This window comes from Marmota monax, unplaced genomic scaffold, assembly GCF_021218885.2.
Source record: "Marmota monax isolate L192 unplaced genomic scaffold, Marmota_monax_Labrador192_F-V1.1 WCK01_AAM20220418_F8-fsc00041, whole genome shotgun sequence".
Taxonomy (NCBI): domain Eukaryota; kingdom Metazoa; phylum Chordata; class Mammalia; order Rodentia; family Sciuridae; genus Marmota; species Marmota monax.
Window position 1 is genome coordinate 3443715 of NW_026695238.1, and position 19431 is coordinate 3463145.

The 19431-nt window shown below is 53.3% G+C and overlaps 1 protein-coding gene across 1 annotated transcript; it reads left to right on the forward strand.

Annotated features, from left to right (window-relative positions):
- Positions 1–5936: 5936 nt before the first annotated feature.
- On the forward strand, positions 5937–18711 carry Wnt6 (Wnt family member 6). The gene is made up of 4 exons (XM_046439911.1): positions 5937–6251; positions 15579–15799; positions 16009–16343; positions 17898–18711. The coding sequence occupies exons 1-4, from the start codon at positions 6172–6174 to the stop codon at positions 18357–18359; spliced, it is 1098 nt and encodes a 365-aa protein (XP_046295867.1). The 5' UTR covers positions 5937–6171; the 3' UTR covers positions 18360–18711.
- The last annotated feature ends 720 nt before the right edge of the window (positions 18712–19431 follow it).

Below are 19431 nucleotides of genomic sequence, written 5' to 3' on the forward strand. Positions count from 1 at the left end.
CACTGCATCCATATAAGTTATGGTTTGGATGTGAGGTGCCCCCCAAAAAAACCCTCATGTGTGAAATGATGCAAGAAGCTTTAGAGGACAAATGATTGGGTTATGAGAGTTTTATATCAATGAATTATCCAATCAGCGAATTAATCCTCTGATAGGGATTAACTGAGTGGTAACTGAAGGTGGGTAGGGTGTGGCTGGAGGAGGTGGGTCATTGGGGATACATATTTTGTATATGGCCAGTGGAACCTCTTCTTTCTGATCATCATGTGATCAATTTCTCTCCTCCACACTCTTCCACCATGATGATCTGCATCACCTTGAGCCCTGAGAAATGCAGCTGGCTGTCTATGGACTGAGAGATCTATGAAACTGTGAGCCATCAAATAAACTTCCTCCTCTAAAATTGTTCTTATCGGGTCTTTCAGTCACTACAGCAAAAAAATTTAACATACAACAATGCTGGTTTTCAACTCCCACACTATCTAAATTACTGAAGATATTCAGTATGTTATTATAAAATAGGATTTGTGTTACAGGAAGTAGCTCTGGGCTACTGCAAGTGTTACCAGCATGTTCAGGGCAGGGTGGGCTGAGCCACAGTAGGTAAGGTACATCAAATGCATTTTCAGCTTGAGATATTTTCAATTTATACTGGGCTTATCTGTAGCCTTATCATAAGTTGGGAAGCATCTGTATTTTTCTTTGTCATTCAAACATGCATTCCTAAATACTATAGTTCCAATTTACCTGTTTTGTTCTTTATTTATATGCCCGTTTGGTTTTCTTTAACCTAAAGCTCCCCTTCCTTCTCTTTCTCTTCCCTCTTGAAATTAATACTGTTTTTGTTTCATTGTTTGTTTTGATATTGGGAATTGAACCCAGAGGCACTCAGCCACCGAGTTATATCCCCAACTCTTTTGATGTTTTAGAGACGGGGTCTCCCTAAGTTGCTTAGGGTCCCCGGCTAAATTGCTGAGGCTGACTTTGAACTTGCAATCCTCCTGCTCATCCTCCCAAGTCACTGGGATTACAGGCATGTGCCACCATACCTGGATCCACTGCTCTTAAAATAAAGAAAAAAAATATTACCTTCCATGCCTTTTTTGATTAGGTCATCCCAAATCCCTCCAGCCTATCCACCCCACCAGGCTGTACTTTACACCCTCTTCCAACCTCCTGCAAATCCTGTTTCACCATGTCCCCTGCATGCAATCCTCCCTCCATGCTCAGACAGGACTTTCTCAATGGTTATTTCCTCAGCTGGAAATGGCCTTCCCTCTCTGCATCTACCAGTTAACTCCTTACATCTCAGTTGGAGTACTCCCTTCTCAGAGAAGCCTCCCTACTCCCTGACCTAGTCAGTGCTCACCTCAGCCTCTCAAGGGCCCTCCTTCTTCCTCCCAGCATGTTCTAGGCTGTGGTTTTCCTTCTGTTTGGAAGATGACAGCGTTAATGACTGCCAGCTCCATGAGGATAAGGGTTAAATCTGCCAGCAGCCAGCAATACAACCAGGAGAGAGACTGGCTCTGGACACCTCCTTGCACAGAGGCCAGAAGGGGAGCAGCAGCAGGGAGCAGTCAGAAGATCAGAAGGTGAGGGCTCCTTCCCAGAATGCTGGAAGTCATGCCAGGGCCCTACAGCCCAACAATCAAAACCACAGGAGCTGACCTGAGGGTGTGGCTCAGTGGTAGATAGAGCACTTGCCTAGCACGCACAAGGCCCTGAGTTTGATCCCCGGCACCTGCCAAAAAGAAAGAAGCAGGAGGGGCCAACCACTCCCATTTGGTCCACTGGGGCTGAGCTAATTGAAAGTCAATGTTCCCTGGCTCCCCCCAGCCCAGTTCTGGTGGGCAGCAGTATCCCCTCCCTCTTCACCCCTATTCCCTGAGCCCTGCCCCTTCTTTCAAGCTCACCCAGGGTGTGGAAGATGTGCAGCAGGTTGGCTTTGTGGGGAACTAGGTGGAGGTCCCTTGGACAAAGGCTCAGAGGGAGTCTACAGGGTATGGTAAGATGGGCTAAGGGTGAGACACCAGCTGGAAAGGCACAGCCTTAGGATTTCAGGTGGCTGGGAAAGCTTAAGTAGAACTTCTAGGATGTAGAAGAGAGAGGAAATGAGTCTCTCCTTTCTTTTTCTTTTTAATATTTTTTAGTCAATGGACCTTTATTTTATTTACGTGGTGCTAAGAATCGAACCCAGTGCCTCACACATGATAGGCAAGTACTCTGCCTCTGAGCCACAACTCCAGTCCTTCTCCTTTCTTTTTCTAACTTTCTTCTTCCCTCCATCTCTCTAGGGAGTTGGCCTTTCCTCCCTCTGTTCTCCTGGGACTCTGAGACCTGGAGTTCTTAGAATCCTCAAGCCTGTCATCTCCCTGAGAGTGAGACACCCCATCATTGGTGAGGGAGGGAGAGAGAGAGAGAAGGAGGGAGGAAGAAGAGAAAGAAAGGTTACTGAGAGGGGAAGGGTCATAAGCCCAAATTCCTGAGCTCCTGCTGCTTTGGTCATTCTGAGAAAGAAAAAGGAGAGAGAGAGAGAGAGAGAGAGAGAGAGAGAGAGAGAGAGAGAGAGAGAGAGAAAGAGAAATTTAGAGACAGACACAAATAGAGACCAAATTCTGGCCATGGGAGAAACGTGAAAAGACACAGAAAAGGCAGCTAGAGAGAATCCGACAGAGACAGAGGGCTCTGCTTTCGCCCCGCAGCCATTCCGATGTTATCTGTCTCCAGCTGCTTCTCTCCCCCTCCACAGTCACCACCTCTGCCCCTCCTTCTTCTTCAGCCCCTTAATCAGACACCCAAGTTTCTCCTTCTCTGTCTCTCTTTTGCACAGGGACTAGAAGTGTTTAGAGGTTCCTGGCACTTAAGGCGAGCAATGGGGGAAGAGGTGGAAGAGCTTGGTGCCCAAAGAGGGGTCAGGCTGGCATCTCCCCACTCCTGCTGCCCAGAGTGTCCCTCATGAACATTTCTCTGCATGTGCATTTGTGTAGAAGTGGCATGTGCACGCGCATGCACCTGCATGCAATCTCCAGGGAGGCAGGTGTTCATTTCAGCCTGAGCCAGTGCATCTCTGTCCATCTGTACCTGTGGGTGAAAGTTACCCAGCATTGCCTAAGGGGAGGAGTGTGGTTTCTATGGGGTTATCTGCTCGCCTGTGCCAGCTGTCAGTGTGTGAGCGTGCCTACGGGCACACACATCTTAATTTATCTTGTGTGCCTTGGTCTGTATCTCCCACTTCCCAGTCCTGCTCTCTAGAAAGGCTACTAGGATGACAGCGGGGAGGTGAAGGCTCAGAAACATCTGAACTCGTGTCTCTGAAAATTTGTGGACAGAAGTCATCAATCTGGCTCCACCCAGATGCCAAGCAATCCCAGATAGGAATGCAGAGAGGGCAAAGGGGAGTGGGCAGAAGTAAGGTTGCCGCTGGAACCAAAGCCCTGGAAATTGAGGTTTCCTGCCCATCACGGACTCCAGCCCACACCTCCCTGGCCCAAAGCTTGTACAGGCAATCCCGCACCAAGTGATTCTGGAGTGGGACTCTTTGGGGGAAGGATCAGAGCTTGGGGAGTTCAGGGATGGCTAAAGATTCTGTGCTAGATCTGGCCAGAGCTAGCGCTGCAGGAGGGGTGGGGTGAGCTGTGTGTGTTTGTAGGAAAGGTGGGGGGTGGGGGCAGAAAAGCTGCCTGCGGGGGAGAAGGCTTCTTGGCAAACGCCCCAGTTTCCTGAGCTGATCCCTGCTCCCTGCCACTGCTCCCAATTCTGTTGTTTCAATAACATCATTTTTATCCACCCCACAGAGAGACTGTATCTTCAGAGGGGGAGGCAAGGGGTAGGGCTAGGGTATGGGGGGTGTGGCAACGGAGAGAGGCTGGGGTCTGGAGTCAGCCAGGACTAGATTTGGGGCGCTCCCTCCTCAGGCAGAGGCAGGGCGGTCCCATAGCCCAGGTCCCCTGATGACAAAGACAAATACATTAAAATTCTTGCCTCAGAGAAGAATGCAGGATAGGGAGAGCATTTCATAATCTGCAATAACAGTAGCAGGGTGGGGGCAGGGGGTTTGGAACCCAGGCAGTATTCCCAAGGGGCTGGTCACTGGTCACCTACAGCCTCCAGGGAGCCCTTAGAGTACTCTGGCTGCCTGTTTAGCACCATCTGGCCCAAATGGGTATGTCTCTGAAGGTGCAGTGTCCAGGGTTGGTGTTGCCCTGCAGAAATGACAACTGTGAGTACAAAATCACTAGGCATTGGGAAGTTGTTGAAGGTTAAAATGACCACTGTCTCACTTAGCTACTGCCCCCCTCTGCTCCTTCCCTTTTTCCAGAGTATCCCACCCCCTTCAACTCTCTGCACCAGTACAAGGGACTGGTCAGACCCAGCCTGGACACCAGGTGGGACTCCCAGAAAACCTAGGGGCTTCCTCTGGGCCAACATTTCTCTATTTCTTCTCTTCTCTGCTTATTCCTCTTCCTTTCCCAGATCTTTTTCCTCTTCTGGAGTAGGCATCTGTAGTCTTTTGTTGCTTCCCCTTGGACAACCAGGTTCATCTTGATCCACTCTTCCCTACTATCTGGGATTCTCAGGATAGTGTATTCTCTTACTCACTAGGGGTGTTTGTCTTTCTTGGCAGTGACCTCAGTCTCCACTTCCAGAGTCCACCCAAACAAGGAAGAGCTTTCTTCCTGGTGCCTGAAGTTTCTGCCACATGGGCTTGAGGTGCTCTATCTGTCCTCCCTTCAAGGACACCCTTAAAATGTTGTGGATTCTCTAAATGGTAGTGATAGGGAAACTGGCCCCTGTTGCAGAACGTCAGCACCACCTGTCCCTCTGCACTCCTGGGGTATGTCGGGGGGCCTCTGCCTCGAACTGAGGAGCAGGGGCTGCCGCCCCGCTGCCAGCCGCTTGGCGTGATGAATGGAGCTGTCCCTCCTCCCCACCGGGCCTTTGATCTCCCCCTCGTGGGGAGAGGCCCGGGGGCATCAAAGACATTTTTGTGGCATTAGAGAATCAGATAAACGCCATCTCACCTGCAGCTGGCTCTCCCACCCTCTGCCCGGGCCAAGCTGGGGGAGGAACTCGAGGAAGGGACCGCGGACACGCGAGGCGCTGCTGCAGCGAGTTCTGGCCGCACATCTCTGGGAAGTCCGCAACCTCCTCCCTTGCTCTCTCTTACACGTGCGAGCACTCGAGCTCTGGCCCTAGAGAGGCTCCCCTTGCTGTCTAATCTCCCCCCACTCCCGCCCCTGAACACCGGCCTGAAGAGGCGGGATGGCTGGGGAGCTGGAGCGGAGGCCTAGGGCTTCCTCCTTTCCTCCGGGAAAGGTTGAGGAAGGGGCGTGTGGCGCAGAGACCGCGCGCTCTAAGAGGTGACCCCTCCAAGGTCCGCTGGGCTGCCAGTGTAGTTGACACCCCTCCCGCAGCATCCCGCGCCCCAGGCCGACTTCCTCTCCTGGTCCCCGCCAGCGCAGCATCTCCCTCTGCACAGCTCTCCCCCCCCCCAAACTCCCTCATTCCTGGGAAGTTTTCTCTCTTTACAGTCAACAAACCTGTCAAACGTCTCCCTTCAAGCCAGCCCCCCCCCTTCCTCAGCTCTTCTTCTTTCCTCCCCCTCTTACCCCTCTCTACTCTTCTTCCCCGCCCCTCCTTGCCCCCGACTCCTAACGGCCCGGGGCGGCGGGGGGCAGCCCCGAGAGGCGGGATGAGGGGGTGAGGCGGGCGGGTCCCGCAGCTAGGAGCGCGCTGCGGCCCCGCCCCGGCACCCGGCTCCCGCCCTCTGCTGCGCTCTGCGCTCGCCGCCCCGGGGCTCACGCTCCCTCCCGAGAGTCCCGCCGCCTGACTGTCGCAACTGCCACCCCCACGGCCCCCCTGCCCCCCGCCCCCGCCCACGCCCGGGCCCCGTTCCCCTCCTACCCCCGCCCCCGGCTCTGATTTCTTCTCCCGAGCGAGCTCGGCAGGAGACTCAGGCACTGGCTGCCCGGTCCGCTCTCCGCCTCCGCCGCGCCCTCCTCGCCCGGGATGGGCCCCCCCGCCGCCACCGCCGCCGCCGCCGGCGGAGCCATCGCCTCCAGACCGCCGCCTTAGTCGCTGAGCTCGTCCTGAAGCCCTGGCGGCCCAGCGCACCTACTCGTTCTGCAGCCTCGCCTGCTGCCGGCGCCTGCAGGCGGTAGACAAGTCACGATGCTGCCGTCCGTGTCCCCCCTCCTCGGGCTGCTGTTGCTGTTACTCCTGTGTCCAGCGCACGTCGGCGGACTGTGGTGGTGAGTGCTGCATTGGGGCTGTCCCAGTGCGGCTCCGAACTCAGAAGGGTGGGGATCCGTGGACCAGTCGAAGGGCTCCGCACTGTACTCCTGACTTTACGGACTTTATCTGCTCGCGGAACCCTGCTGCAGGGCAGTGGCCTGGGGACCCTGGGCAAAGGTGCCTGGAGTTCTCCTCACGGTCTCCGCCGGGGGCGCTTTTTAAGTACCACTTTGACGTTCCCAACCCCTGGACACATTCTATTGTGTTTCCTCCTCCCCGGTCCTCCCCTCCCCCCAAGTACTGAGCTCAGTTCAGATCACTAAGAATTGGCGGGTAGGTAGGAAAGAGCTTCTGAGACCGAGATCTGTAATCAGAGATTTGAAGAAAAGAATGAGTGAGGAGGGTCCCGGAATTAGGGGAGGGGGGCTGGATATTGGGCGCTCCCTCCTTAGGCAGAGGAAAAAGGTGGGAAGGCAGAGAGTCAAACAGCTGCCCCTCTCCCCTCTTTGCCTAGCAGCCCACCAGCTTCTCTCTGTGCCTTCTTCAGCGTGGGCAGTAGTATAGAGGAAACGAATGTAAAGGGGGAAACTGAGTCAGGACCCTGACTTTCTCTACTTTCTCCCCCTAACAAGGAAGAGAAAGAAAAGCAAGAAAGGGATCCAGGCCCCTGGCCCTTCCAGATATGAAGGTCATTGATTAAAAAATAAAATAAAAGTGCCAGCCCAGGGGATGCGGGAACGGGGAGGATCCTGGTGGAAGGGAGAGGGACCTGGTTTGCCAAGGGACAGGGGACATCTTCAAAGTCTCGGCATCTAGCCTTGGCCTCGGTAGAGCAGACACTAGCCAGCGAAGGTTGCGGGAGTTTTGAGCCTTGAGGGATGGGCAGCGCGAGGAAGGTGGGTGCCCGCCTGGTCTGCTCAGAGATCGAAATCCTGAAGTCTCCCCCGCCCCCCCCTCCACTACCCCTTTTCTTAAGTCTACGGAGCCTCAAACCCGCCGGGAATAGCTCAGCGTTTAGAGGGGAGGGATTTGGACAATAGTGCTAATGGATCATCCAATCCTAAGAAGGCAGAAGGTTCTCTATTTGCATATTACCAATTCATTGGTTGAACTCCCACACTCCGGTCCTCGCCCACCTCGCTGGTTTGGAAGGAGGGGTTAGGCAGGCAAATCCTCTCTTCTGGCGAGATAAAGTAGGATGCCCACACAGCGAGTTGCCAGCGGTTATCTCTTCCATGATGCGGGAAAGACATCCCTCCTGGGTGTCAATAAGGGGGCAAACTGAGGATGATCATGGTCTCAATTGGGAACATGTGCTCTTTGATCCTGGTTTAGCACAATGCAGTAGCACAGACAGACCTGAGATCTAATCTCAGCCATTAAATCAGTGATCTTGGGCAAGTCACTTTCCCTCCCAGCCCCGGCAAGGTCTTAATTATAAAGTAGGGATAACGATCTTTCTACCTGGAAGGCTCGCTGGGAGGTTTAGTTGGGGAAATGATCTGACACTCAGAAATACTCTTCACAGCCCAGCTTCTCCAGGCCAAGGTCCCCAGGGGGCAAAAAGTGTGATTAATTTAAATTCAAAATCTAGAGTCCCAATTAAAACTTAGTAAAGGGATCTCTCCTTTCTCAAACACACCTATCCTAACTCTGCCTGGGGTCAGGGTTGTTCTCTGGTGGCAGTTGCCTTCCCTCTCCTCCCTTCTCATCTGTCAAATCGTTCTAATCCTTACAGTTAAAATTCCACTTTCCTCCATGAAACTGTCTCTCGGTCCTCCTTCAGTTAGTTGCCTTCTCTGTGCTCCCAGTGCCCCAAGCATTGGGCAATTACTGCATTTTACTAACAACCATCTGCTGTGGGGTCTCTTTATCCTGCTCCTGGAAGTCAGAGTCTTTATATCTTTAGGGTCCCCCAGGCCCAAGACAATGTAGGTGCTGGAGATAGGTTTGTGGAATATTGTCAAACTGGTTGATTAGTCTTTCTAGGGGTTTGTATCTGTGGGGGTTTCTTTGTTCAAGAGGGACTGCTGGGTGGAAGCCAAGAGGAGCCTGGTCCCTCAGAGACTGACCCTGAAGCTGGGATGCAGGGAGTGGGGGAGGAGCTGAGGAGGGCAGGTGTGGGAGAACACAGAGGCCTTCATGGCACAGCTGCAGGGTGAGCCGGGTGAAGAGTGAGGGGCCTGGGTGATAAGGTGGCTGAGAATGCCTCACTCAGAGGTGCCTCAAAGAGAGCCTGACCCTCCCACCTGCCTCAGCCCCCTCCCTCTCCTGGATTTCTGAAGATTCATTCCTTTGGTCTAAGCCCTGACTCCCATTCACATGATCTTTCACTCTGCCTACTCCAGTCCCCACCCCACCTCACCACTGCCCTCCAAGGTCAGGTTTGGTGGGTGGTTAGGCTGGTGGGTGGGATCTGGCTCAGTAGTTGGCCTGAGGCTCTTCCTGTCCCTCCCATCTCACTTTAGCTGGGAGCTTTCAGGTTGTTCTCTGATGTCCAGGATGCGCTCTGCTGTCCTTCTTCTCCTTACTTCTCAGGATGCTGGTCAGAGCTCCAAATCGTAGCCAGGAAAGCAGCAGGACCTACAGCAGCCACTCTGACATACCAGCAGTGGCCAGGCTGGGATCAAAGGGGCCTTGAGGACCTCTGAGTAGAAAGGAGGGTCTAGGTGGAGGTGACTCAGGCCCTGAAATTGGCTCAGGGACCTGGCTTCAGGTTCCAAAGAAGTTTCCCTTCTGCTCTCCTTTCCTTTCTGAATCCCCCCATCTCAATGCATGTATTCTGGACTCTGCTGCCAGCTTCTTTCTCTGTGTCTCTCTATCCATCTTGTAACCATTATCTTTGTGAATCTCAGAATCCCAGATTCCAGGACATTGGCCAGGCTTTCTTGAGGTCATCTTGTCCAGCTCACTGCCTTCAGGCCATCCACCCTATGCTCTAGTACCCCCCTCCCCCGTCCCCAGAGTGGGATAGAGAAGGAGAGGCTCTGGCATCCCGGCTCCCCAGCTCCCCCTTCTTACCCTGCTCCTCTCCTGCTCTCCCCCAGGAAGTTCTTCACAATGTCTGACCCATCTTTATTTATACCTTCAATCAGTGAATGTAGAAAAGAGCTCACTCTTATGGAAGTGCTAAATCAATCTCCCTTCTCTTTTTCCTTTCTTCTGTTTTATTTTTTCTCTGAAAGAGAAAACTAACCCCTCTTGTTCCACTAGGAAAAACACCACCCAGTCCCCTCCCACATCCCATCTTGCCTTCACCACCCCCACTTCACATATGGAAAGGAAACAGGCACCAGAGGCCTAGGATAGCCTCATCTCTGGCTCCACAGGGAAGCAGGGAAAGACCTTGGCCTCTTCCTAACACACAAGTTTTCCAGCTGTCACCTCCACCCCAGGCCGGACCTGGCCACCCTTTCCAATTCTGTCTTAATCTGGGACCCCTGACCCTTCAAGGTCAGTCCTGTTGCTGGCCCCTGCTAAGCTCCAGGGTCTGGTGGGATGGGGGTAGGGTGGCTATCCATTCCCCACTCCAGGCCTCCCGCCTTGGCAGCTTCCCCAAGGGAGACAATGAGGCTGTGAGCAGAAAAGGGCAGGGGCAGAAGGAGGCTGGCTTGATCCAGGCCAGAGCATGCCCTGGGCCCACCAGAGTCCTGGCACTGTGACATTTCCTGGGGGGTGCGGCCCTCCTGCCCCGTTCTCATCAGAAGAGAGGAGTTGGTGGGGGGAGGTCAGTGGGAGGCCTGCTCACCAGGGCCCAGCAAGGGGGATTCCAGAATGAACACTTTGATGGGGAAGTGCAGCTGTGGAAGGGCTGAGGCAGGGCTGGGCAGGGCTGGCAGCCAGGCTGGGGGCCAGTAGAGCCAGAACACTAGGAAAAGACCTATCCTCTGCAACTGGTGAGAGTGGCCCCGGACCTCCATGCCCCAGCTGGAACCACCTGAAGAGTTGAGGGAGAAAATTTTGCCACAAGGTTTTCTGCCTGGTTCCATCAGCTCTGATTCCTCTGTTTAAACTATAAGTAGATCTAAAAGGAACTCGGAGATCATCTGGTCCAATATTCATGGTGGGAGCAGGACGCCCAGGGACAGGAGGTGACTTGCCCAGTGCCCCAGAATACTGGTAGCTGAGAGCTGGGGCTGAGAGTTTGCCTTCTGCTCAGCTCTGTCCTTGCGTGCAGTGGCAGGTGGGCATCAGGAAAGGGCCACAAGGTCTTTCACAGGCCCCTTTGCTCCCCTATCCACCCCCAGATGGGTGCCCCCCACCCTACTGGGGAGAGCAGAAGGTGTGCAACAGACTCCTCATGCATCAACTGAAGAGCCAGTCTGTCCATTGCTTTGCCTCCCAGAGCCATGACCAGTAGGAAACCCTTTTATATGGTGAGGTCTGTCAGGGAAGGCAAAGCCCCGGCCTCTCCAGGAGCCGTGAAGAGAGAGGCATTGAGGACAGACAGAGGGAACCAAATTGGGTCAGAGTGGAGGAGGGAAGGAATGGGGGTCACTGGTGGACAGTGGGGAGGCAGGGGTTAATGGAGCTGGGGCATCACTGGCTTTGATGTGGTAGTTGGGGTGGGGGTAGGGACTGGGGGAGGGGGAACAGTAATTACTGAGTTAGACAGAGCAGGACAGGACAGGCGGGCGGGCACAGGCCCGGCAGCCTCAGCAGCCGTCAGGCAACATTTTTCTGCCCCTTCTCCACCACCCACCTCCTCCACCTCCATACAGCCCCCACCCACAGCCCCAGGGCTCAGGGCTCCCTCTGCTGGCTCCTGGGAGGTGGGGTCAGTCTAGGGACCTTGGGGGGGGGCAGGGAAATACAGGAAGGCCTGCTGTGAGACCCTCCAGAGGAGGCTGGGCACCCACATGGACTGTGGGCCTTTTGGCCTCAATGATCCCATCAGGAGTGCTTGCTGAGGAAGAAAAGGGGCCCTAGAGGGTACTTCATATACCTGGGCAGGGCTGGATGAAGGAGGAGGTGATACAGATCCAGGCTGAGAAGTGAGGCAGGGAGTTGGAGAAAAGGGCGTTCTCAGGAAGCCAAACAGACCACCTGCGCTGTGCAGACCCAAGAGTTAGATGAAGTGAATGGGATGACCAGAAGTCCTTGTCTCAATCCATCCTCTGGACAGGTCTTTGGCACAGGTAACCAGGCAAGGAGGCAGGCATTATTATTTGCGTTTTCCAATTGAGGAAACAGGAGCAGAAGGGTAAGTTTTATCATCCACTCAACAAATACTAAGTACCAGCATCACATGTTGGGGACTCACTCAACTTCATAGAACAAGTAAATGGCAGAGCCCAGATCCAACCCCAAGTCTGATCAATCCCCAAAGCCCTGATGGGCCCTGCTGATGACGCCATGCCCTTTGTGAGATTTTTGTCTTTTATGAGTTTTCTATCTAATTGAGAGATAAAACAAGCAAATTTGCTTGCAAACTAGTAAACACCCCAGGTGAGTGACCGCTAGGACACTTGGGGTGATGAGGAGGGGAGGGCAGGGACTCAAGGGAGGCTCCTCAGGGCCCAGTGGGTTCTGAGTTGAGCTTGGAGAGATGCTGACAAGGATTTTGATGACTTAGGGGTACATAGATATTGGCTCTGAGTCTAGGAATTAAGTGGTATGGTCTGGATGGATTCAGAACCCTGCTAGGAGGAAGAGGCGTGGGGAGGAAGATGTGAGAGGCCACCTGGGGTCTTCCCATACCTCACAAAAGTCATTTCCTCCAACCTTGTTTAGATTTTTATGTCATCTAACTTTTCTTGCAGTGGGGAAACCTCCAATGAGTGGCCAAGGCCTGACACTTATCTGTGTAACAGGGGTGAGGTGGCTAGGGGTGGACTAGTTTCTTTGACCCTTTGAATAAAGGTGAAAAGATAGGTTGGGATCTAGAACCCTGGGGCTTCTGGAGCTTAGGTCTACAGAGGCTACCAGTAGAAACTGGCTGACCTCTGATAGCATCTTCCTGGGCATTGATCCTACCAATTATGGTCCATGGGAGAGAGACCTTAGTGTGATCCAAGTGGCCAAGCTCTTAGGCCTTGATCCTTCTTGTCTGAATACTGAATTATTTTAGGGACAAGCTCTTTTCTATGCCTAGTAATGGTGGTTTGATTAGAACTGCAGATTCTATATATTGTATATTCCTACCACCACTGCCCTCCAGACTCTAAGATATGCAAATTCCCCAAAGAAACATATATTTTCTGGGCTGATCCAGAGGCCCAAAAAACAGAGTTTAATCCAAATCTCCTGATGGGATCATTGAGGAAGCAGAAGGGAAGGAAGGAAGGTAAAGGAAGAAGGGACACTGGGGAGAGAGGCAGTTAGTCCTGGATGTGGAATCAAATGTTAAATTTGGGGGTGGGAGGATGAGGCTGTCCTTCTAATTCATTTTTCTGAAGCCCCAAGAGGGAACTGATCTGTTCAGAGTGGCTCAGCTCACACAGAGCTGGTAGAATCCAGAGTTCAGAAGCTCTGTACAGTGTTTTGCCCGGGGTGCCCCTGCCATGCCTCTTCTGATTCATTTCCTAAGTCTTTGGGATGGAAGCAAGGATGGGAAGGCAGGGAGTAAGTTGGTCCCTTGGGATTCTAGCTGCTATCACTGCCCATCCCGCCTCCTGACCAGCTCGTAAACAAGTCCAGTTCCCAGGAAGCCAGCCAACCCGGGAGCCAGACCCAGACCAGGAATGGCTCTGAGGCGGCCCCTGGACCTTGTGAAGGGCCAGCCCCATCTCCTGGAGGGCCCTGCCCTGAAGACTCCCCACGATTCCTCTCCTATCTCTAGCTCCTGGGAAGCAGACAAGGTCAAGAGGTTTCTGCCTTTCTCCCTTGCTTGTTCCCACTCCTTCCTGCCTTCCTAGGAGGAGGAGGGAGAGGAGAGGGATGGGGCAGAGTGACCTTGGAAGATAAGTCCAGTCAACCTTGGGAATGGGAGTCAGCAAAGGGCAAGAGTGGGGTGGGGTGGGGGCTGAGAAACTTAGCAGCAGGGGCTGTGGAGAGTTTGCAGAGCCTCACCCAGCCAGTAGGAAAAAAAATATGTCAGGAAGTGAATCAGGAGACATGAAATAACACATGGGCAGTGGCCTGGGCTCAGGGGAGGATTTTCTCCTTGGGAAGATGGTCATTCATTTATTCAGAAACATGTATTAAATGGTATTCATTATTGTATTATATACTACATATGTTATTCATATGTAACATGATTCATAATATGCAAATTTTCATAGTTAACATTGGGGGTAAATAGAAATTAGGCATCTGAAAATCTGCTAGAGAAAGGGAAATGAGACTGTCATAATTTTCATAGTCTTAGCTGCTGACCCTGTATTAGCTAGGCTAGAGGCTACTCAGATTCTTTTTATAACGAGGTGAGATAGGTGAATGGAGAGAGGACAGATAAATTGATAGATGGGTAGATACATAGAGACTGATCAAATCTCCAGGGTCACTGGCATTAAGAACCAGCTTGGGATCTCCAGCTTTTGTCTACTCCCTTCTGCTCCATCTGTCCCTTCTCTGGGATTGGGGAAAGAGAGGGGCTGGTGTTGGGCCGGTCCTAAGCTCAATGGAAGAGTTGTCTGGAGTATAAATCTTTCCACTGAAAAGATAGTTCCTGAACTATCCCTTTGTGAGTAGGGATGATGACAGCAACCTAATCCTATCTGAGAGACAGAGATAGATGATAGACAGATAGATAGATGGATAGATAAATAGATCAAGAGATCATAGATAGAGTGTTAGGAAACCTTAAAATACTGAGCTTACATATCTTCCTACAAACACCTCATCCTTAGTGCTGAGTTCTACCTTAAGACCTAAATTCCTCTTGCTGCTATTTAAGATCATTACATCTCAGAACATGCCTGGGCAGCCTGTACTTGTGGAGCAAATGGGGACAGTGGGGCAGATATGTACTCGAGCAAAGCTGAAAAGTAGGTCACCTTGACCTTTCACCCATCTGCCATGATTCTCCTCTACATTTTCTCTGGAGACCCTTCTTCCCAACCAGTCTATCTCTGCCCTTTGCAGAGGGTTTTGGGATGGTCTCAAATTACCCTTCCAAGTGCTGTGTCCACATATTTCTTTAAGACAAGGATCCCAGTTAAGTGTTCAAATAGGAGCCATTTGATTAAATGGGTTCCCCCCAGGTGTGAATTCTTGGCTGACAACCTATGGAAACTAAATGTCAGCTCTCTCCTCAGATGGAATGAAGGCAAAGGCGGAGGGATTTCTGAAAGTGTGTGGAACTTCCCATGAAGTCTTTACCCACCAAGCCAAACACACCCCCATTGCCTAATTGGATATGTCACCCCAGGGCAGAGGCCTTGGCTTGCTGCCATCCTGCTCTGGGAAAGCCACAGATCTTGGAGCTGAAGAAGAGTCAGTGTTACCTACTGTGCAGAAATGCTGCAGAGACTCGGTCCCTAGTTCTTTCCTTCTGCTCTTCATTGCAGGGAACCGGAGGATATGGGGGTAATTCTAGGCTCCCACCTTAGAGATCTAAGCCTACCTCTCCCGTTCTACAAAGGAGATACCTAGGTTAAAGAGGAGGTATGACCTTCCCCAGAGGTTCCTTCCCTAGCCATTCTAACATCTCATGACCCTCTATGGCCCTGGGATGGTGCCTCCCTTTCATTTGGTCTGTCCAACATATCCATCTTGTGGTCCACTAAGACCAGATCCTTCCTTGATGCTGTTTACTTTTCTTTGTGTGCTATCTCTCCCCCTCATCTCCTCTCTCTTCCCCTCTCCCTCTCTGTGCTACAGATGAACCCAGGAGTGCTCTACCTCTGAACTACATACCCAGCTCTTTTTAAAATTGTTTATTTTGAAACAGGGTCTTGCTAAGTTGCCCAGGCTGGGCTTGAACTTGTGATTCTCTTGCCTTAGCCTCCCAAGAAGCTGGGATTACAGGTGTGTATCACCATACTGGCTCTTTGGTGTCTCTTTCTGATGTATGCTTTCTTTGACAGCCTTCTTGATCTTTCTTTTGCTAATTTCTTCCTTGTCTCCCTTTTGGGCTAGGCCTGTTGAATTTTAGCCTTGGCCTACCTTGTGCCAACTGCCTTCATCTTGAGTCACATTCCCATAAGAATTTGTTAATTAAGATGTACACAGAAGGATGAGTGAGACTGCATCTTGCTCTTTAGCAATTTTCAGTCTAGAATGTAGTCAAGAGGGGACACAGACGTGGCATGGTAAGGAACCAGATAGGACAACCTTCATCTCAGCTGATAGGGAGGCACACCATAGCTCCTGGCTATGGGCTGAGTGGGGTTGGTCTCACTCTCTTCCAGGCCTGCTCTTTTCTGAGTTAGACCCCTGACCTGCTGTTCTATGATCCCCAGGGCCGTGGGCAGCCCCTTGGTCATGGACCCCACCAGCATCTGCAGGAAGGCACGGCGACTGGCAGGGCGGCAGGCTGAGTTGTGCCAGGCTGAGCCAGAAGTGGTAGCAGAGTTAGCCCGGGGCGCCCGGCTTGGGGTGCGAGAGTGCCAGTTCCAGTTCCGCTTCCGACGCTGGAACTGCTCCAGCCACAGCAAAGCCTTTGGGCGCATCCTGCAGCAGGGTCAGTGTGGGGAGATGGCCTGGTGGGAGGGGGGCTGCTTCCTCCCTGCTGGAAAGCTGGAGGAGGGGGAGAAGTTTGGGGGAGGATGCCTGAGTCCGACCTCCCCACTGATCTTGGGCTCCCTGGCCCACTTTGCCCCTCCACACCCTGCATAGACCCTGTCTCCCAGGCCTCTCCCTGCCGCTTGACTGTCCCTCCTTCATCCACAGACATCAGGGAGACCGCCTTCGTTTTTGCAATTACGGCTGCCGGTGCCAGCCACGCGGTCACACAGGCCTGTTCGATGGGCGAGCTGCTGCAGTGTGGCTGCCAGGCCCCCCGGGGCCGGGCCCCGCCTCGGCCCTCCAGCCTGCCTGGCACCCCAGGGCCTCCTGCACCCTCAGGCTCCCCAGACGCCAGCGCTGCCTGGGAGTGGGGAGGCTGCGGTGACGACGTGGACTTTGGGGATGAGAAGTCCAGGCTCTTTATGGATGCCCGACACAAGCGGGGACGAGGAGACATCCGAGCATTGGTGCAACTACACAACAATGAGGCAGGCCGGCTGGTACGTATGGGCGGGGGTGTGCATGGGGTCAGTGTGGAAATGGTGTGCTGGCGAGTACAGTGTGGGTGGCAGCATGTTTATGGAAGTGTGGGCGTGAGTGAGGAGTGTTGGTGAAGGAGTGTGTTGGTGAGAGTGAACGGGACAGAGGAGGCACTTGGGAAGGTTGGGAGGGTCATGGATGCCTGTGGAAGGTGAGAGGAGAGGTGTCCAATCCAGAAGTGGACAGGGCTTCGGAGGGCCTGATGCTGGCTGATAACTCAGAGAACAGCAGTCAGGGTCTTTAGGAACCCAAGGTGGGAGAGGACCTCTGACACAAGACAGGTGAGGCAAAGCTGGGGTGGGTAGAGATCTGGATGCCAGGTCAGGAGCAAAAGAAGGAGACAAAGACGGAGGATGGAAGCAAGAATCGAAGCAGGGACAAAGGTAGGGGGTCTGGAGACAGGGAAGTGAAGGAGGCCTAGAAAGGGCCCAGAGCAAGCTGGAAGGGATGATAGGTTTGGAAAGGAGTGAAGGACCAGAGGCCCAACCTGGTGGAGGGAGGAAGGGGTCAGGTGGAGGCCTGGAAAGCTCTGTTTCTGGGCATCCCAACAGGTTGCCCAGTAACCCCAGATCAGGTCTCACATGCTCAGAGCCATGGCAGCCCCACCCTACTATTCCCCCTCTGCTGTGAAGAGGGTCCCAGGACTATTGTTGACGGATAAGAAACCTACCTGGGTCGGATGGTTCTAGAAGTAGGGCAGGTGAGGGTCAGGGAGAGAGAGGTCACACAAATCTGTAGGTCAAGTTAGCCCCTGACCTCTGAGCTTTACAGTTGATTTTCATGGGCCATCTGACTGGTACATGTGGGATTATGGCTCTTAGACCCCAGCCTCAGACCAAACAACAAAGAAGAGGGAAGCCTCCTTGGTTCTGTTCTCAGTAGTGGGGGGCCCTCCTGCGCCCTGTGCCCCAATCCTAGAGTGCTCTAGGGAAACACACACACACACACATTGTGCGTCCCTTAGGGTTCCAGCCTGAGGCATTGGGCAGGGAAGGAGGAGGGGGCCAGGAGAGGAATGTCCGGACAGGCCCGCATACCTGTCGAGAGGGTTGGGAGGTGTGGTGGGGACAGACGCCCAGGCGGGCTCTGTGTCTGCTCAGCCCAGCCTGGGGCCCTGAGAGGCTGGAATGAGAAGGCCAGGTTGGCAGGAAGGCTAAGCTTCCACAGCTGCCCCCTCTCCCCGCCTCTCCCCGTTTCCAGTGAGAATTTCACCCTTGGCGTCCTTCCATTCTGCTTTCTCCCTGGCTTTGGACGCTGGAATCTCTATGGAACTTACTGTCCCCCCAATTTCCACTTCTCTTACTTCTCCGTCCTGTTATTTTTCCTCTCGTTTCTCTCTGAATTGTCGCTTCCTTAATTTTCTCCTCCTCGCTTGGCATTCTCCCTTTTTAAATTGTTTTTTATCCTCCATTCGGTTCACACCTCCTGCCCACAATCTTTTTTCTGTCTTTCCTATGGGCCTTTCCCCGCCCCGTGCCCCTCATTTGTCCCCATCCCTCCCCTGCTCCCCTCAGGCCGTGCGGAGCCACACGCGCACCGAATGCAAGTGCCACGGGCTGTCGGGATCGTGCGCACTGCGCACCTGCTGGCAGAAGCTGCCCCCGTTCCGCGAGGTGGGAGCGCGGCTGCTGGAGCGCTTCCACGGCGCCTCACGCGTCATGGGCACCAACGACGGCAAGGCCCTACTGCCCGCCGTTCGCACGCTCAAGCCGCCAGGCCGCGCCGACCTCCTATACGCCGCGGATTCGCCAGACTTCTGTGCCCCGAACCGGCGCACCGGCTCGCCAGGCACTCGCGGCCGTGCCTGCAACAGCAGTGCCCCGGACCTCAGTGGCTGCGATCTATTGTGCTGCGGCCGTGGGCACCGCCAAGAAAGCGTACAGCTCGAGGAGAACTGCCTGTGCCGCTTCCACTGGTGCTGCGTGGTGCAGTGCCACCGCTGCCGCGTGCGCAAGGAGCTCAGCCTCTGCCTCTGATCCGCTGCCCAGCTCACCATTTACGCAGAGCCGCCTTTCGCCTTTTGGCACCAGCAGGACCTCTGGGCTCCAGGAGGGAGCACTGCCTGAGCCCAGCCTTTCCTTGGGAAATTCCACCTCCCAGGCTTGGGGAAATTGAAGACAGTGGCCTGGGGTATGCATCCGCCCACGAAGGCCAAGTGCGCGGGACCGATTCTGGAGAGGCGCTCTAGGAGTTTCTGGAGGAGACTATACAAACCCTCTAGATGGAAACCAAAAAGGTGGTCTCTAGGCCTCTAGAGAGGGGCTCCTCAGAACCACTGGCCATGGGATGGATGGGTGAGTTTAGCATCAATAAAGATATTTAAACCAATAGGACTAGATGCATGGTTTGGGAGGAGGACTGGTCTCCCTCGGGCTGCCAGAAGGCTGGAGAAGGAGTGTGTAAAGGGAGATGGTTTGATGGAACTAGCATCTTAAAGGTTGTCACCTGGGTACCTGTCTCCTCTGCCACCGTATTGGACTCTCCTGGAAATCCTGTACCTTCACACTTTTACCCTTTTTGTCTCACAATGGGGGCCTGCACGTGAGGAAGAACTAGTGATTCCTTTTTAAAGGGTCGAAAAGGTCCAGGAAAGGGAGACAAGAAGCCTCTGGTGTGCTCTGCTCTGGGGCTAGCCCTGCCCATCATATTTAGGGCATTGTGTTTATTTCTGTGGCCCCTGGGGAATTCAAGGGTAGGCTTTTGGGGCCAGCCAAATCCATGACATTAAAGCAGTTTATCAACTGTAGAAGATGATGAAACTAGGTGATTAGCAACACCAGATTCTTCTAAGGTCAAAACTAACCTCACCCCTATTAGCACTGAAAAGACAGCCCACACATCTCTAGTCCCGCTTGGAGGGGAAAAGAGTTTTTTCTTGGCACCCAACCACACCACCTTCCTTCTGGCTCCTTTGAAAGTTGAGGGTAAAGGGATGTGAGCAGTCTGGAGAAACCTGGGGGAATTGTGGGTATTTTAAGTCCTCACTTTCCCCCAGTCCAAATAATGCAATGTAGGACAAAGGATGAGCTTTGCATTCAAGAGCTCTGA

Bases quoted from the DNA above. Each gene is read 5' to 3' on its own strand.
- Wnt6 (XM_046439911.1), top strand. From the start codon at position 6,172: ATGCTGCCGTCCGTGTCCCCCCTCCTCGGGCTGCTGTTGCTGTTACTC. The intron at 15,800-16,008 runs GTCAGTGTGGGG...CTTCATCCACAG, and splicing joins TGGGCGCATCCTGCAGCAGG to ACATCAGGGAGACCGCCTTC. The intron at 16,344-17,897 runs GTACGTATGGGC...TGCTCCCCTCAG, and splicing joins ACAATGAGGCAGGCCGGCTG to GCCGTGCGGAGCCACACGCG.